Source organism: Perissodus microlepis, chromosome 23, assembly GCF_051167445.1.
Source record: "Perissodus microlepis isolate ML-2025 ecotype Zambia chromosome 23, ASM5116744v1, whole genome shotgun sequence".
Taxonomy (NCBI): Eukaryota; Metazoa; Chordata; class Actinopteri; order Cichliformes; family Cichlidae; genus Perissodus; species Perissodus microlepis.
The window spans coordinates 5,135,000-5,154,271 of record NC_140482.1 but is presented as its reverse complement, the minus strand read 5'-3'; the positions used below and the strand labels follow the sequence as shown (position 1 = coordinate 5,154,271).

The following is a 19,272-nucleotide window of genomic DNA, read 5'->3' as shown; positions in this document are numbered from 1 at the left end:
GGCGTTAAGGCGTCTGGGAAGGGATCTCAAAACTGGATTATAGATGGCAGAGAGTTGGTGTCGTAAACCCCCGCCTCTGTTCAAAGATGGTCGCTCACAGTGGACATAGATGGCTTCTTTCACTCCTCTTTCAAACCATCTGTCCTCTCAGTCCAAAATGTGAACATTGGCATCCTCGAAAGAGTGTCCTTTATCCTTAAGATGCAGATGGACTGCTGAGTCTTGTCCTGTGGAGGTGGCTCTTCTGTGTTGTGCCATGCGCTTGTGAAGTGGCTGTTTGGTCTCTCCAATGTAGAGGTCTGGGCATTCCTCGCTGCACTGTACAGCATACACCACATTGGGGTTTACGACACCAACTCTCTGCCATCTATAATCCAGTTTTGAGATCCCTTCCCAGACGCCTTAACGCCCACTCACATCCTGGGCCATCTGACCTCAGGAATTCGCATGATAAGGTGGGGCCAGGTTTCACAATGAACACACCCGAAACTCTGGCTGATTGGGACCCACACCCAGTTTCACACCTTGGCTCAGGCGATTAGAGGATCATCAGGGGGTCCTTTTGTCCCTCTGTGGGGGGACACTCCCACTAGGTTTATATCTGGGACTCTCCACCATTTGACCTTAGAACTGAAGAAGCTTCTCGGATGAGAGGTGAAACGTCTTCAAGTAACTTAAAGAAGTCCAGACGCTTTTCTTTGCAAGCTCCTTTGACAGTGTTGACATTAAAAAGTTTGTCCACTAGAGGGCAATCTGCAGCTAATCAGAGCACACTTGGGAGAGAATAAACAAGTAAATAAATAACCACGCAAACATTAAGGAAATCTGTTCGTATATTGTATGCCTGAAAGAAAATATCGGCTGATATGTCGGAATATCAGATTTTTTAAATCACGAGTATTGATATCGATCTTAAAAATCCAATATTGGAGTTACATTAGTTTCCAGAGGGAAGGGGGTCAGCATTGCTACCTGATAGCAAAAAGGTCCTATTGCTTCTCTTTTAGACTTATTTTGTGAATGAGCATCCCACCTCACCATGGTACACTGGTGGCATGTCCAATTCAGGATGTAGAAAAAGGATTTGGTGATTTGAAGTTTGCGTTATTTATAATTTTAGGTTTGGTGTTTTAGTCCCAAGCTCTCCTTTGTGCATGTGTCCTTAAATGTGTGCAGTCTAAGTCTATGTCCATGCTGGATTTTGGACATTACACCACCACTTCTTCACTTGTATGACATCGAGTAGGAGCACTCACTGGATCTCCCTCATTATGCTCTGACAGTGGCTGCTGCCAACGATCACAACAAGCAAGACAATCACTATTATTTTCTGTTCTGTGAAGCTCCCGAGCTTGTCAGCTAAAAATCTGTGAGCATCTGATTGCATACATCTGTAAGCCTGTGAATTCCTGACAGAGCATTTCTCTGTCCTCGAGCTTCTGCCTCCTCATTATTCTAACAGATGTTTTTCTTCCCTCCCTCAGCCTTCCTGAAGCCAACTCTGCGACACCATCGGACCCTGCACGGATGAATCCAGGAAAAAGCAAAGAATACGTCACAAAAGAAGAGGAGCTGTACGCCCAATACTTCACTTTCTGACTCGCTAAATCCCAACTGTGTCAAAAAAAGGAAGTAATGGGACAGAGAGCTAAAGTTGGACAGTGATCAAACTGCAGGTTTTCACAGTCATTTGGGCGACATGAATATGAGACGTCCTCTCCTCATTGCAGCACTCCCATCTGTCGTGTGCATTGCTGAGTGAATTTAACCTTAGGGCTTCCATACATGGTGAGCACGATGAGCAGTGTGGCTTATCAGTGCTTCATCATGAAAGTGTGCATGGCAGAAAGAGGTGACATAAAACATTAGTATACAGCGATTTGTCTTTTACATTTATGCCATCTGTTATTCTGCAAAAGAGGCCATTTGTATGAGCTCTCATGCTACCCAATGTGAAGAAAATTACAAGTTAGAAAGAATTAATGTCCTCTGAATTTAAATTTAATAATTTATATTACACTGAAGTTTAAATGCGTGGCATGCTCTGAAGAGATTTCCCAAAGGGAGTAGCATGTTTATTGATGGCGAAGCTGGTGCTTTTAATGATTCCATCTCATTCTTTTAAGATTTACCGGTTGCCAAGCGATGTGAAAATGTATCCTGTTGTATTTAAAATCTACAAATCAATATGAAGACTCTGATTAATAATGAGAGTAACTCTACATGGTGCTTTTTGAACACCGTTCTTAGGGCTGCAGATAATTAAATTTTAATCTTGATCACAATTTTGGCTCCTAACAGCTAAAATGTATCATCTGCCAACAGCACACAAAGCAAATCAAGCGCTCACTGAATCACTGCCTGCATGTGCCAATCACAGCTTCCTGGATTTTTCCTGGATGTAACCTGGACGAGTAACAACAAAACATGAACTACACAGACCAGATGTCAATATAAAATTCAAATGCTTTAAGATTTTTGCAATTAAAACCAAGATTTTTGGTTTTAATTGCTACAAAGCGACACAGCTAACTAACACTAGTGTACAGAATGCAGTAGTTTGTCATGACCCTACAGATGAATCATTAAATCATTAAATCCTTAATGCAAATCCAGAGCACATTTTAATGACCACTAAATCACTGTGACTTTTACTTTCAACAATATATTAAAACTAGAGATGGACCGATCCGATATTACGTATCGTATCGGTCCGATACTGACCTAAATTACTGGATCGGATATCGGAGAGAAATAAAAAATGTAATCCGATACGAAGTATCACAAAATCACCTCACAAAACGCGCTACTTGGCGTAACCCAGCTTGTCGCCTGGGAGCAGTATGTGTCACGTGATAGAGCGGCTGTTGTCTGCGAGACCTGTCGGCGGTCTGTTGGAGCATTTGGAGCCTTGCCACATGCTTCCTAACCGCGGCATTTCATCTCAGAGAAAACTATCCCAGAGAAGTAAAGCAAGTGTGTAAGTTCATCCCTGAATGTTTGCATAGTATTTCCACGTTAAGCTTAACAACTGATATATTGAGCCACAGCTGGACTGGCCATCGGAGTTCCATATTTAAAAAATAGACACAAAGCTGGAGTTATTCTGTCTTTGCTGCACAGTTGCATCTACTTCTCTCATTCGCTCCCCCTCCCTCTCCTGTTATTACTTCAAACATGAAACTGATCAATGATCAGCTGATCGGCTTTTCTGTCGCAAGTCCCGTCTTTCTTGTTTATTTATCTCCCACTTTGCGCTAGAACGAGGAGACCAGCGGATAAACAACAGCAGCACGTTTAAGCTTGATCAGCTGTTGTTAAAATGTATTTAATATTACTTTCTAGTATCAGCTGAGGTTTGCTGGAGCCACAGCTGTAAAAGCTGCTGGTCATGATATCCGTTTGGATATGTGGTGAGAGGGAAACATGAAGATGAAACCAGGAGATGTCCTTACTGAATCATCAGAGCTGAGCAGGTGATGGAGAAACAGGTTTGCCTTTTAGGTGACATGAATGAGTTGAAGTTATGAACTGTTTCTGAGAGACAAATAACACCAGGATCCTTTTCTACGTAGCTGACAGCTGGTAACTGTGCAGGGGCGGGTCTAGCAAAGTTTTGTCGGGGGCCCAGGTAGGGCATTAACAGGGAAAGGGGGGCACAAAGAAATATTTTTCTTTGTTATGTCATATATTCCTTTTTTAAAATTTTTAAAGTTCAGTAAGTTACTTTTTTTAAAACGTTTAAGCAGGATTTTGAACATAAATCACTTTGTTATGTTTAAAAACTTTGAATAAATAATTATCTGAATCTTACAACAAAAGTGGTCATCTGATTAAATGTATAGAAATCCATTATTGTATATAGTAACTAATAAGTCTAATATACTCCCTAGTAAGCTATAGTACGTTTTCCTTTGGGAAGGTACCATCTGTGCAGTCTGCAATTCTGTTGAAGAAAGATGTTGAATCTATTTAATTATTGTAGAAAAATAATTGATTTCTGTGCATTTGTTTTACACTTGCATTAAATTAAAGTTGATTACATCGATTAAGGTCGGGGGGTGGTTCCCTAATATTTTTGCTAGGAGTTGGCAACCCTATTAGTTAGGTTGCTTAATATTTCCACTAAGTACTCTTTAAAATACCAGAATAGGGAGGATGGTGCAGGTTTAAATTTATTAGATTGATCAGTGTTGCTGAACTATAAAATGTTTTGGGTGGAGTGTATTTTTTGCATACAGGTGTAACAGAATAACTTCAGTCTCTTGTTTTTTAAAACTTGAGTATGAACTTCTACAAAATGCAGCAAGATATTTATAAAAAAAACAAACAGTTTTATTGATTACAAAATACGCTATATCGGATTCATGTCGGTATCGGCAGATATCCAAATTTATGATATCGGAATCGGTATCGGACATTAAAAAGTGGTATCGTGCCATCTCTAATTAAAACACACCTTTCACTTGTTGGGAGACATCAAAATAAAACAGATGTGACAGTCAACACAAAAGTTTTCAGACATTTTTCATGGTGCATGTTGGAGGTTTATTTTTTCATTTCCAAAAACATAATTTGTTTATCACAATTCAGTGGGCTACATGGTGGAAACAAAAGTATCCATTCTATCACGCTAGTATCAATAGCGGGGTTGGTATCAATACTATCGATGTTTGATGATCCACCCAACTCTACCAAAATCAAATCTTTAAAATTAAAAAAGCATTTTAATGTTGGATTCAGTGGTCATTGACTTGATTTTGGTGCCAGCCCCAAGTGGCCATTTGGGGGACTGCTATTTTTACAATTTGGGGAGCTGCTTTGTTATTATTCAGCAGTCCAACTAAATGTTGTTTTTTTCCAACAAATATGATGAAATAACTTGTAAAAAGGGTCTGTAATAATCCTTACATGTTCTGAACCCTTACCGATTTCAAACATTCAGAAAGTTTAGATAAACACTTGGTCTATATAAAATTATCATTTGAGCTCATGTAAATGTTCACGGTGTTGCAGGTACAATTGGTGTGTTAAACAAAGTTTGTCTTCACAGCTCATTAATGTGTCTTACAATTTGTTGTCTGACTAGAAGTGCTTTCAGAGTTCGGACAGGACAAAGTGATAATGCCTTGATACTTGCCTTTAGTCTTTAATACTGTAGGTCCATCTGTTGTATAAATATGCATTTGTCATTCAGATGTGATCTTGAGGGGAATTGGCCTTGCTGTTCATTCAAGTTGTGTTTTTGGCATCTGCAGTATGATAAACTGGAGTGCGCCACAATAACGACACCAGCAAAAAGAAAAAGACTAACTTTAGCTTGCTGTCCCAACGCTTTGACCGTGTACATACAATAAATGTTTGAAAGTCCTTTTCAGATCTCTGAGCTATCTGAGGGGTGCTTGATTTACCACTTCAGACGCCTCAACAGTCTCAGGAGGGGAAACATCAAGGTAAAGTGAATCAAGCACCCCTTGTCTTTTTATTATTCAAGTATTTATATTGTAATAAGCTACTGTTTTTCTACGGTCTGTTTATGACAATGGTAGCCCTGAGACGTTCAGAGGAAGAGTTCTGTCAGCGACACGCAGACATTGGTTGACTCCTAGAAACTTTTTTAATGCCAAGAAGTGTTTAGTTCATTACCAGCTAGGAGTTCGTGTCAGTGGCACAACTCTTGTTGCTGCACGTCTCTGCCTGCAGAGCAGACCGTAGAGCATGTGAAAACAGGAACACTATCATAATGCTGCTGTTGCTCACTTGAAATCTTCTTTTCTTTGGTGTACTGTCTTGTTTTTTTGTTTTTGTTTCGTTTTTTGTTTTTTTTTTACTTGACTTGAAAGTTTACATAGTTCCTTGTGATGAAGTCCATTCAGTAATCTGTACAGTTTCCAAACTGCATGGTCGTCATCAGCCTGAAAGAGGCTCTATTTGTTACTTCTTAAAAAGCGGATGGAGAGACAGTAATCTGAAGAGCTTACTTCCTCTCACAGTGACACCGCCGGGTTCCACCTAACCACAGAGACACGTTTCAGCTCAGTGTGATCAATGATCGATGCTCGTCTTCCATAACAGGCTCGACTGACGCTGCAGGTTTCAGGAAGTGTTTGGTCTTTCACCGTTTGAATTCATTGTTTAGGTGATGTAGGACGGGGGCAGATGAAAGGAAAAATCAACACTGAGTGTCATAATAGAACAATTTGTTGTGTGTGTAAAACTTAAATTAATTAATTCCATTTTAAAGTCTTTGCATATATTTGAAAGAAAGAAGCAAAGGTTTATATTAACTTTGCTTTTGACTGGAAACACCCAGTTTAAGACTATCTGTACCGCTGGGACTCACTTATTGACTTGTTTTGTCTTGCATCTCATGTGCTTTATTGGGTTTTTTTCTGAGCCTGGCACAATGATTTCCAAGATTGTCATTCCCATCGCCTGGCTGGGGTTTCCGATTAAATTGACTCTAACTGTAGAGCTGGGCACACATTTAGTTACAGTTGATTATGAACGCAGTTTGGACTGACTGTACAAGAAGAGAACAGGCATGACCCATGATAAATCGTTGCGTTCATATTAAGATTTTTTTTAAAACAATTATAATATTTGTGTCACCAGCAATCAGTCCTATCAGGGACGCAGAGGCCTTGTGTTTACCTAGAACATCACTCCTATCTAAATTTACCCCAACTACAGATTCTGGAAGCAGTCTATAATGCCCTCAGTTTTTTAGCATGTGTGTGTGTGTAAGGTGTAAAAACTTTCATTTGTCAACAAAGCTTCTATAATGTGTGACGTGTTGTGGAAAACTCATATTGTGAGAGTAGATGTTTGCAATCTGTCCATGAGGAGAAAGGTCCTCGATTACTAGTTCTCGCTGTCTCTCGAAGACCAGAATTGGCTCCAGAAGGTCTCATGTTTCTGCTCTCAGTGAAGCAACTACCAAGCATAAACAAGAAAAGCAATAATCAGTAATCAGCTTTTTTTTGCGTGATATATATGAGTGTATCCATTCTGTTTTTGAATGTCCTTTAAGATCACACTACCCTTGATATCTGCAGATGCTCAGAGTTCAGGTGTAGTTAGCGGATCATTCATAAGAAACACCTCAGTGTTCTTTCATTCTGCTCACTTAGGTGTATTTACCAAGCGTGACTGAAAGCAAGTTCGCAATTACAGCCTGGTCTATATCAATCTTCTCGTTTGATTGAAGCTAATATGACAGACAGGCTGTCTCATTAAAGTGAAGAGTTAAACACTTCCTGAAACCAGATTGAGACATGGTTGTCTGTATTTGTGGCATATGGGAAGGACGGCAAAAATGAGCCGTTACATAAAGGAATGTGACAGAAAGTACTGCAGAGCATTCTGTGGCCGACCCTGATTCATTTTCATCAGGTTGAGAAAATAGATTTCTATAAACAGAACTGATCAAATGAATAGTTTGTCGGTGGCGGCATAGTGTCCAACTGTCCCATATGACAAGAATGCAGCGTCATGACACTGAGGCTTTAGTTACGCCGAATGTCATCATTAATTACACTAAAAGGTCCCACTGTAAATACTGACCCATGACAAACCCCAGCAACGGACCAATACGTGAACGTAAACTGGCCATATCCTTCCTGGGATCCTGGCCACGGTACACCGAACCACAGCTGGTTCGTTCCTCCATGCACACTGTGAAGATTTATTCAGATAACTCTGCTTTGAAATCTCCATCCAACAATGCAGAAGCCTTCTGTTTCTTCTTAGAGCTAAGTTCTAATACATTTTCCTCACAATCACATCTGATTTTACTGCCTCTCCTTTCATGTTGCTTGAGCTCACAGCTCTTTCACTCTTTCAGTGCACACTTTAGTTGCATTGTTAACCCCAGCTGGAACCAAGAGGCACACCTTGGGGGACTGTCCTGATAGTTAGAGGATCGTTCCGGCACTTAGAGGCGTTTCACTCTCCAATCAGTTTTAAATTATTATACTATGGTTTAAAATCATAGAGAGACTTGAGAAATGCTCAAGAGAGGTAGGCTTGAAGCAGCTGTTGAGGAAGTAGTCAAAGATTTAATTCTTAGAAAATGATTTTCCTCATCAAGAGGAATTTTTCTGTTTGTTGCATAATTTTTTTTTTTTTAATTGTTTTCTGAGCACTTTACGGACTTTTTGTCCATGTTTGTTTGAAAGTTGAGACGTGGAGATTATTCAGTTTCACTAGGTCCATTAAGTGGCATTTCTGGAGCTCTCAGACGTTCATATAGACGAATCCAGAACTAAATGGACATTATGGTGAGACTGATTAATTTTAATGAATGAACATATGGTACGGTCCTTTAAGTTTGACGTTATTTAGTGGTTTGACATAACCTAAAGGGATTATTTATTTATTTATTGCTGTTTTGTTTTTAGATTCAACATTATGTCCGTGTATTTGGTTTTGTCATTAAATGTACTACTTGTTTTGTACATTTTTTGTATATGCTCATATATTACTTTACTGAGTTGATGCTTTAATTTGTTCTTACATGTCCTGCCTCTTCCATTACACATTTTCTTGGCTAATATAAGATATTGTCTTTAAAATTTTAGCTTTTCAAAATGAATTGGGATTCCTTGGTAATATCAAGCAGCCATTGGAGACCCATAGAAACTGCAGAATCTGCAGAGAAATTGAAGTAAGTCTGACATCGGTCCAGTTACAGGTAAATACAACAAATGTGTTGCAGTTTGTAACAACTGAATTAAAAAGTAAATTAATGTCTCCCCTGTAATCTGTCACCTAATGATGTCTGTCTTGTCATTTTTTTTGAAGTAAAAATATATACCAGTAATAACAATAACAATATTTATTTATATTTATATTAATTTCTGTTGTATGTTACAAAACAGTAAAATTATGATTGTGAGATAAAAAGCTGTTGTTGTGCAATTCTTCTTATAAGATTTGTGTTGAATCTACATCCGAGTATTAATGGTACTTTTTTTGTACTCTGCACATATCTGAACTTGCAGTATTTGAGGATTTTGAGATACACAATTGGATATTGCCAGTTTCTTAAATGTGATATTACAGATATTTGTCTTTTCTGTTTCTATAAAAAAGAAAAAGTAATTTGGATCTTTTTACTTTTGTAAATCACCAAATGAGGAACTTACCTTGGCTAGCTGCTAGCATGAACTGTATGCTAGGTTAGAAGAAGTTGGGGACAACTGCTCTTTACTTTTTTACTTATATAAACATGTCTTTTTATATCTGTTTAAGACTGCAAAGCATTTTTCAGTTGTTTTTTAACCTACATATGTAGATTTTTAAATGTCAACACTTTTTTCAGAGTCTTGTGTTTTTTTCCAGTGGCCATGACAAAAGCTAGCAGATTTTGTTGCTAACACTATGCTCAAAACAATTGTTCGGCATATGGTGTTCAGATTTATTGTTTTTTTGATTGACACTACAAGTAACTATGATCCAGTTAAGACAACAAATGGTGAAACAACTAAGAGAAAACTGGTCGAAGGAGATTTTCAGAAGACTTTTTCACCCAGGTATTTTTCAACATTACTGAAATTATTATGGAAATTATCCATCTATAAACATTAATATGCATATTCTCAATATGTTTTGGGGCTTAAAAATCAAACATTGCTTCAGACTTGCAGACTGTTTTTCACAATAATAATAATAATAATAATAATAATAATAATAATAATGATGATGATGAATTGAATAATGTAATGAGTGTTTTTAAGCATTACTGATAAATCAATGCATTTTTTCAATTTCTTAGTATTTGCTAAATAGAACATATATAATAAATGAGTAAATGAAACAACATTTAATTTTTTTAAAATAGAATTCAATTCACATTTGGGTAAATAGTCCCTTGGCTGTGGGTGGCAGTGGAGATTTCTCGTATGTTCTGGTGATCACAGGTCAAGAGAAAACAAGCTTTTGGATGTAGGCAGGCGTTCAAAGAGCTGTAAAACCAAAACAGTATGCACATGGACTCTACAGACAGATAAAGACAAAGGATTTGTCAATTAAGTCAGACGCTACTTTTAATTGTTTTGACATGCAGTTTATTTGGTGTTCCACAGTTTAAAAATCAGGTGGAATTTTTTCTAACGTAGATACAAGACAACAAAAAAAAAACAACTAATTCATACTGTGCATCTCTTTTTCTTTTTTTAAAAAACATTTTTAGTCATAGTATGTTTCAAAAGCAATGACATGATTTTATAATTAGGTATTTTATTCCAGCGCCGAAAACAAACAGAGTCTAGCTGCAGTAAAGAAAGTGGCTCTACGTGTAATCACACCATGCAAAGTGAGCTTTCTTTCACAACTGATAGTGTATAGGCTGCATGTACCTGTAAGCAAACCTTTCACTGTCACTTTCAGACTGTGCTTCACACACACTCGTTAAAGGTCTGCAGTACTTAGAAACGTTCCTAAGTATCATATCAAGTATGTTTATATATGTTAATTAAGAGTAAGAAACACACTGAATAAAATGGCAGACATGCTGCACCTTTGGAAGTGAGCTGACTGGCTCAGCATTATTAGTTCAGACAGTGATAACAGAGCTTCATTTTATAAGTAATGCCATGTAGATTTAAGATATGTGTCAAATTTCTCAGCAGAATTGATGAAAAACAGGGTAAAAATAATTTTACATTTAAAATGATCCACCATGTCTTTTGTGATATAACCACTGGGCGGCGCCAGAGTTTGAAATTTCAATAGAATTGCAAATTTGTGAATTTTTTTCATCTGCTTCTCTTCTGAAGACGTCCTCAGTGAAGAAATCTGAGTGTCAGTGATAGTGAAACCAGTAGATTTACAACTTTAGGCGACAGCAGGTTTAGCAGCGTATGTAAGTGAATTGTAGCCTCCATGATTGGGTCTATGCCCATCTGTTGTAACTGTGGACCAATAAAGAGTGGCAACAACTCAACTACTCAACGGACATCACACATGGCAGCTTTTCTAGGGCAGCAACATTACATTTTGAGGCGCGCTCATCTCAGACTTTCTCCCTGCTACCTTTTGCTAAACTTGTGTTGCTGAAAGCTTTTTTTTTTTTTTTAACCAATAAGCAGTTTCAGGAAACGTCAGCGAAACCTCAGTGTTTTCCTGGTTTCTGTCAGCGGCACACCAAGAAAGACGTGAAAACGCTCATGGAAAAAAAACATTTCCAGCCTGTTTATCTTTCTGCTGGGGGGTTTGGGTTGGGCGGGGGTTTACAGGAAGTAAAGGGGGGCAGGCTTGTGGGAAATAGAAGTCAAACATTGGTGATGTATTGATATTTCAGCATCGCTGCACTTACTCGTGCTTATGCGTGCACGGCGGGAGTCGCTGTCCTCTGCAAGCGAGCACAGTGTGAATCTGAATGAGCAGCAGGAAGAGGTGAAGGTTACAAACTGCTGGAGTCGGGTCACTTTTGATCATATCCTTGAGACACAGACAGCGCAGCTGATTCCCGATCAGCTCCCACATCACCCTTGAGCTTTGCTGTGAGTTGAGAGTTTGGCCAATGCCTCTGTGATCCTTCTCTGCGCCTTGCTGGTAAACGGGGTTAAGCTGATACATGCCAATTATATTATTGCTTCATATCTTTTTTAAAAAATATATCTGCATGTATCAGTGAAACCCTCATCTTTGCCCAAACTCTCTCTCTGCACGTGTCTCTCAGCTGCTCAGCAGGACGATGATGTAGATGAGAAGCAGGCAGATGAGGATGAGGGTGAAGTTGACGAACAGCTCCTGCAGGTTCCTCTTGGCCTGCGGGTTCACCTCGATCTGAGACGCTCGGCGAATGGCCGATTTGGTCATGTGCTGAACGCGCTCCATGGAGGCCGGTTACAGTTTGATCCGCTCGATTGGGAGGCGAGGGAGTTCAGGTCAGGCTGCTGGGGCCTGTTGTTGTAGAGATGGCGGGGATGGGGAGGTGTTGATCTGAAGATGAGCTCGGGTCAGATGGCAGTCGCTTTATCTTCTCTTTTCTAGTGGTGAAATAAAAAAAAAGAGACTGTTAGACACACATGAAAAATGGGATTTCAGAATCACCCCAGGCCCTCGTCCCCTCATGTGACCTTTCCATATCAGCACTACAGAGTGTGATGATAAGACGGCTGCTCAAGAGGCGCCAGCTGAGGCCTGATGATGTGTTAAGCTGGAGTGTAGTCTGAGTGGCGGCAACACAACTGTCATGACCACAGTCCTGGGACATGTTTGTAAAGAGGGAGGAGGAAACAAAAGAAGTTTTTCATGACTTTATAATATGTTTTGTCCTCCCTCTGTCATTACATCTCGATCGGCTGGGGGTCGTAGATTGTAAGCAGAGTGCGTAAGCAGGAAATAAAAGCACATCACACAGTGCAGCTGCAGGCTCTCGACACTGGCTTAAATCCCCTTTTGTCATCTGATCTGTGACTTTCCCCAGATCAGAGGCACCGTGACAAGGTTACCGTGCTCTCGCATTAGAGGCTCCTGCACACAGCAAAAAAAAAAGAAAAGAAAAATCTTCCCACTTGTGCATCGGCTGTGCCAAGTTCTTTTCTATTTTTAACAAGATTAAAATCCACGCAAGCGCACCCCTGCTGGGTACATTGTACATTACATCCCACATTACAAAAAGAGGCTCAGCAATCTACACACAGCTTAGGAACCTGAGAGCTTTGCTGCTAGAAGGTGTAGGTGTTAGGGTGGTAATCCAGGAGTTTGGAGGTCCTCTGTGCAAAGTTTGAAGTTTATCCTCAGGGTGGCGCTAAAGGAAACGTGCCCCATACTGCATATATTATGACTTACGCTTATGATACTTGAATTGTACTTTCAAACTCTAATGTGCCATTTTTATTTTAAAAAAAATCTCATTTCCTTGTGTCTGTAAAAATAAAAATAAAAAGGCAGCCATGGCTATTTTTAATCATTTCACTTTTGTTCCTTCCACCCCCGTAATCTTCCTCTGAGTCACTCATTATCACTTCACATGTTGACACTTGAGCACACAGTTTCTCAAACCCCACGGGTTAACTCTCCAGCTCGCTTGCTTCAGACCTCACTGAAGTGGAGCAGAGTGGCTCTGGAAGAAGGAGGTTTGAGGGGTTTGATTTCTGGAGTGATCGACCGGTACACGGCCGTGTCTTAGCTTTAAATGACCTGTGTGTAGAGGCGTACTGACAGAGTTCATTAATTTAGCGTGTTAACCTGATTAAAGAGTACATATGCTGTTTAATCAACACAAGCAATCACTGTTACTCATAAATCCTTCAAAGTCTCTGTATGTCCTCGAACAAATGCACCAAGAATGATCAGAAAGTAATCATGCTGAACTTTTCCTGTCATCTGTTTATGAGTTTTCTTCTTTTCTTCCACCCCACAGAAGCAGCCAGCGAAACTCCTCTTTCTATCAGTGTGAAGAGATTTAACTACACATTGAAACCCTGACATATATTGATATGAGAGAACGAGGAGTGGTTTCAACAGTACTTCTCTTTATCTACGTGATAAAATAATGCTGCTGTAGTAAATGAAAGAAATCTGTCTGTGCTGAGTCTGTGCTTAGACAAATCTGGTCCTCAGGCCTTATGTTTGACACCCATGATTTAGAGCGTTTGCGTTCAGTCTGGACTTTTAAACTCATTAGATTCTAAATATTTTGCTCCACATAGAAGTAGCCTTTGACTTTATCAGCTGTGGAGCTTCAGGGTGGCCTGAAAGGGACAGGCTGAAAGTCCTGTTTGGTTTGGGTCAACAGGTGGCGCTCTTTCAGCTCATTATTTGTGGTTAAGGGCTATTGTTTTGAGGTATTTTCTGTAAGCACAACACCTCAAAATGTTTTGTATTCATGCTGGTAAAACGTTGTATGGGTGTAGAGCGGGGTCATGTCGTCCACTGAGGTCTTCAAGGTCAACTCAAAGATTTATTGGTTGAAAATTGACAAAAAGCCTTAAAACTTACTGAAAACGTACTGATTCTTACAAGTCAACATATAAAAAGTACAGTATAAAGATTTAAAATGTCTTGTCACATTTGACCTCTGACCTCTTCTTCAAGGTCAGCAGATTGATCTGAAGGTCAAAGTGCTAATAATGCTAAATAGAACTATTGAAAATGACAGAAAGCTTTCAGACTGACACAACTATGCTTTTTGAGTACAGTTGATACAGGTTATAAAATAACGCTTTAAATACATGTGCAATCCTCCTGAATAAGTATTATGTTTGGTGTTTCTTTTTTAAACCAAATAAACTTTTTTTCACTTCGTATTTATCACTAAAAATGTCAATTTTTACTAAACAGTAAAATGAAATCTACAAATATCTGTGTATTTCCTCAGCTCCATCTAGTGGTCTGCAGACAAACTGCTTGGACTAAAGCAATCAAGAAAAATCTTTGCTTGTGCGTCTTCTGCACAGACAGTTTGTATTCTGGGCTTCCCTCTGACAGCAGCTCAAACTACACCTAAAGAAATTAATATTCATCCGCCCCAGTGTTTCCCTGCCCGGCTCTGTTCCTCTCAATCATCCTGTGCCCGAGGTCATGAGCCTTCCACTTCCACTCATCTTTCTCTCCTCCTTGCCTCCTTTTCTCACTTTTTATATGAGAAATTGGCATTTTTGTGCAGCTTGTAGTTTGACCTTTGAGGTGAAATTACATTCACTCTGTATGTCAGTCTGCACACCGCGTGTCTGATAACAAGCGAGCCACCGCTGCTCGGCTTCATCCTCGGCTGGTCAGCCAGGCTGTGCTTTTCTTTCTTGTGTCTAGAGTGCAAATAACCCTCATTTGCACTGCATGAAATGAATGAAAATGAAATGTTGACAGTAGATATAAAGCTTTCCTCTTTTTTGGTCCACATAGGCACACCTACATCCTGATGCAGTGCATTCATCTATTTTCTTATTTTCGGCAAACTCTTTACTCGTCATCGTTTCCTACTTTGCTTCTTAGCCTGTTTATACGTCTCATAGGGCCACACAGGCTCAGCTGTTCCTCTCTCAGAGATTAATCCACACTACTATTCCCAAAATAAAAGAATGAAATGGGAATATGATGGAATCAAGTGGCTTAAAGCCAAATGTGTCACAGGAAACATGGTCTAGCTAACTTCACAAACACCTTTATTTAGGTTGAAGCTGTGGCCTTTATTTCAGTGGTAATTCTGCAGTTTAATGGAACACATGAGCCACTGTGTCAGCCCCAAAAGGGCTACTGATTAAACCTGAGGGATTATAATATTTATTAATAAGCTCCCAGGCTTCTAAAAGTGTCGGTGATAAAGGATCATTAGCTGAATGCTATCTTGTGTCCTAAAAAAGTCAATAATCTCAAAGCAACACTGATGGATTCAATTTCAAATTATTCCAACAATTCAAAAAAAAAAAAAAAAAAGAGTCTAGGTTAACTGTAATTTCCCATCTTAGCCACATCCTGTAATATGGAGAAGGCCCCAAAAAGTAAGCAGTAGATCATTTGGGTGATATTATTTTTCCTCCTGCAGTTTCAGTAAAGCAGGTTAGGAAATGAACCCAAGCAGAATCTATGTTTTACTTTACTGTATCATTCTGCTGCTACTTTTAAAATGTATCTAATAGGCCTCATGCAACAAACACAGTCCATTTAATCATTTGATTGTATTTACCGTGCAAAGCTCGAGGAGAAGTCTGTTTTTATTTTTAGATTATCACAGTTAAAGTGCAGATTGCTCCTCTGGGCTGCTGAAAGGACCGCGTTGTCCTATAAACACAATCAGTTGTTGTTAGCCGTTCTTGCCAAGCATTAGATTTCTCCAGTGTGACCAACACAGAAGTGGAAAATAATGGTGCTGATGTTACTGGTAATAAAGTTTTTAGAGATGGAAATAGTTTATAAATAAACTGAAATTTTTCTCCTGTGAGTTTTGTCATTGTGTGCTAGATCGCGCAGGTACATGCACGCCACTTTCTGCCCACTTTAGAGTCTAAAGTGACGCTAAAAATAAGTCATTAGCGATGCTTTTTGTCTTTGCAATCAACGTCAGCACTTGCAAGAGAGGTAGCTGGTTGGCATTTCCTCTTAGAAAATGATTGACAGCTGTGAAGTATGTAGGTTAGACAGATGCACGGGCTTACTGATGTTGACCTGCTACTCTAATTGGGTCATGGCTAGCTGCACCCACTCTTTGATAGCAGCTGTTGGGAGCCAATACCTCACATAAATCACTTTAAATATGGAGGCATATATATATATATTACTCTAAAACATTAAATAGATATAGTGTCTGAATATAGGCGTAATTATACATCTATTAAAACAACATAATGTCAAAAAATTTAAGGACTTTATCATAAATATACATATGTAACAATATATACATGTGTAAAATTGCATTGTATAGCATGATATAAACATAGTTAGTTTCACAGTCTTAAATATAATTGATTTCTTTTTTTACCAATTGTTTTTTGTATTTGTCACATGTCAGAAAGAAAATCTTTCCACCCACTTCTTTCTAGTGTTGCCTTTTTATGCGTAACTCGCTCCATGTACTGTATCTCCTTGAGAGGTCATTGTGAAGTAAAGATGCATCTAAAAGTAGCTTAAAAATCTTCCTCTTATTATTTTTTTAATGGAAAGGTTTCTAGAAATAGAATAAGATTATCAAATGGAGCAAAAACAAAGAAAAAAGAAATACAGTGAATTCTCCTGGACCACACTGGGAAATATTGTATATTGTACTGTAGCATTAAGTATTATTAAGATAGAGTTGACTCCTGAGTGCTTTTAAATGAAATCATGTGTTTGAGATAGGAATGTAAGAAGCTGGGATAAGTGTTTATCCCTCTGGGAGTTTTAGCCCAGTCCCTGTTCCCCCTGCTTCTTTCTACAAAGCTTTATTTACTGTAAGTGAGCAGTGACTTTATAAGAAGCAGTGATTCACATCGTGCTCCTTAATATCTTAACATAAAACATCTCCTGTAACCATTTAACTTCTGCAAGTACAAATGTCCTTTATGTCCCTAACCAGTTAAGTACCTGACTCAAATAACTAATCTCAGCTACCAATAATAACACGTTTTAATGACTCTTCTTGTCACAAGATTTACCCTACTGGGCTTTTATCTTGTCTGTATCATCATTTATCATCATCGACTCTCTGTCAGCCTTCCTAAAGAGCAGCTCAGAGGATGCTGGCTCTTACCTGTCAGATGAGAAGAGTGCTGGTTGGAGTTTGAGAGAGAAATGTCAGATATGCCGTCCTCTCCAAGGCTGTAAACACAGTGAGAGATGGAGAGAGAGGGAGGGAGGGGAGAAATAAAGGAGAGAGAGAGAAAGAGGCAGGACATCCCAGCAAAGATTTCAAGAGAGTGGGGATACCAAATTTGTATTAGGGCTTCTGAATTATACATGCAGCCACCGGCACGTACTGCTGCATTTCAAGGTTCAAGTTTGGGTGAGAGTTCTGAAAGCTGAGATTGTGAAGTCATTCCCTCGTTTAAAACAACTCAGTCATATACACAGACGTTACAATATTTTTTGTTTCTGGCTCAGTAATAGATCCAGTATTACTGTTCATTTAAGAGTTTTCAGGGATAGGATGGTAATGCTCTTAAGCTCTCTGGGCTAAATGGCTAACGTATTAGCCACAGTCCTAGAGCAGATTTCTTTTCTGGGAAATTTTTTGGGGAAATGTGGAAAATTTGCCAGCTTTAGAAAGACACCAGTACTGATGCACTGTGCCCATCTGAGAAGAAAGAGATGCTTTATGTGTTACTGCCGTGCCACTTTATCCTTTGTTTAATGCATTAATGACGTGGCTGCTGGGAGGGGCCAAACACGTCCCTGCGATCACTTGAAATCTGGCTTCCGATCAAATACCACACCTAGACCACCCTATTGTCTTCATTATCCTGGCAGCCTGATATACACTTGGCACATGTGTTGTACTTTTTGAACAGCTGATGACACCTCTAAATTTACAGTATACATTTGGCCATGACCACATCATTGAAGAGCCCAGGTATTGATCCTCCAGGACCTTGAAATTGTTGCAGCAGCCACGGGAAAGTTATTTCTCTTCTATTGCTTAACTCGCTAACTCTGTCTTTTGCAGCTGGTGGAGAACAAAAAACAGATTTGTTTGCCTGGATGTGAATTTAATGTGTCACAGTAATACTTGTGAAAGCTAGTCTGCTTATCAGATCCATTTATTTTGAAGCTATTTTAAATTCATTAGCTGTGAAGTTGGGACTACCTGACATTGTATGAATTTCATTTAAAAAAAAGTATTTTTATCATTTTGTGTGTGTGTTTGCGAAGTGTGTGAAGTCCTGGACAGCATCCTCCACTTTGGAGAAATCAGTCGAGACAAGGTTTCAAAAAGAAGTCGGTAAAAAGTAAAAAATAACCCCCCCGCTGTGGCCCAGAAAGCATTGCATCTGCCTTATATGGGGAATCAGCATGTAAACAGGCTGTCAGTCACGTACTGGGAAGTCTGCTTTGTTGATGTTGCTGGTCTCTACTCCACACGGATACACACTTCAAACAGTCCGAGAACACGGGTAAGCAGATAGTTCTATCTTTTATGACAGCTGTATTTTTCCCAAATATGAAGTGGAACCTTGATCCTCCCTCTGGGAGACAGCTCCACTGTTTCAGGAACATTTGTAAATAGAAAATTAACATAATAATAAAATAATATTAGCCGAGAGTCAAAAGCACAGTCAGAACTGTTCAGATGAAGAAGAATTTGTTGTGCACAAAATCATAAGAAAAGGAAGTTTAGCAAGAAAACAGACTGAAATTAAATCTAAGGAGTAGTGGACGTGCTGTACTTGGGACATTATTTCCTGATACATTCTGAAATCCAAAATTAGCCATTTATCCTGGGACTAAATGTGTCCAGATGTTGTTGAATGTGCAGATTATTGTGTTCTTAACAGATTGTTTTTAAGCCTGCTTGTCGTGAGTCATGTGGGGATAGTAACCTCTGAAAGTCTTTGGTTAGAACCATTTAACCTGCAGGACTGTCTGGAGGCACCTGTGACATCCTTTGCTACCTTGGATGAAAACCTTTGGTGACCCTGATTTTGTAACAGTGGAGAAAACTTGTCAAACAGTCAAAAATTATGACTGTCATCTCTAAAAGGCAGTCTGGAAAATATCAGGTGGAGAAACCGGCTGCGCTGACCGCAACGGTGACGGGAAATTTTCAGAAGAGCTGATTGTTTTTTAAAGCCAGTAGCCAGATGCTAATGCACTGTCCAGCAGCTGTGGATAGATAAACAGGGCTGGTTG

At 39.2% G+C, this 19,272-nt stretch overlaps 2 protein-coding genes across 4 annotated transcripts in view; one reads left to right on the top strand and one right to left on the bottom strand.

Annotated features, from left to right (window-relative positions):
• The window catches only part of LOC146360827 (protein FAM184A-like), a 79,986-nt gene extending 70,666 nt beyond the window's left edge, over positions 1 to 9,320 (top strand). For 2 of the 3 annotated variants that reach the window (XM_084922173.1, XM_084922172.1), the window contains exon 23: positions 1,485 to 1,598. In XM_084922173.1, the coding sequence (XP_084778299.1) occupies positions 1,485 to 1,493 (9 nt within the window). In that variant the 3' untranslated portion in view covers positions 1,494 to 1,598. Of the gene's footprint in view, positions 1 to 1,484 lie in introns of all 3 variants that reach the window. The other variant, XM_084922174.1, reaches the window with a different exon arrangement.
• Positions 9,321 to 10,031: 711 nt separating this feature from the next.
• On the bottom strand, positions 10,032 to 17,286 carry pln2 (phospholamban 2). The gene is made up of 2 exons (XM_084922475.1): positions 17,177 to 17,286; positions 10,032 to 11,996 (listed from the first exon to the last, which is right to left on the bottom strand). Exon 2 carries the CDS (start codon positions 11,842 to 11,844, stop codon positions 11,683 to 11,685), a length of 162 nt encoding a protein of 53 aa, XP_084778601.1. The 5' UTR covers positions 11,845 to 11,996; positions 17,177 to 17,286; the 3' UTR covers positions 10,032 to 11,682.
• Positions 17,287 to 19,272: the final 1,986 nt, after the last annotated feature.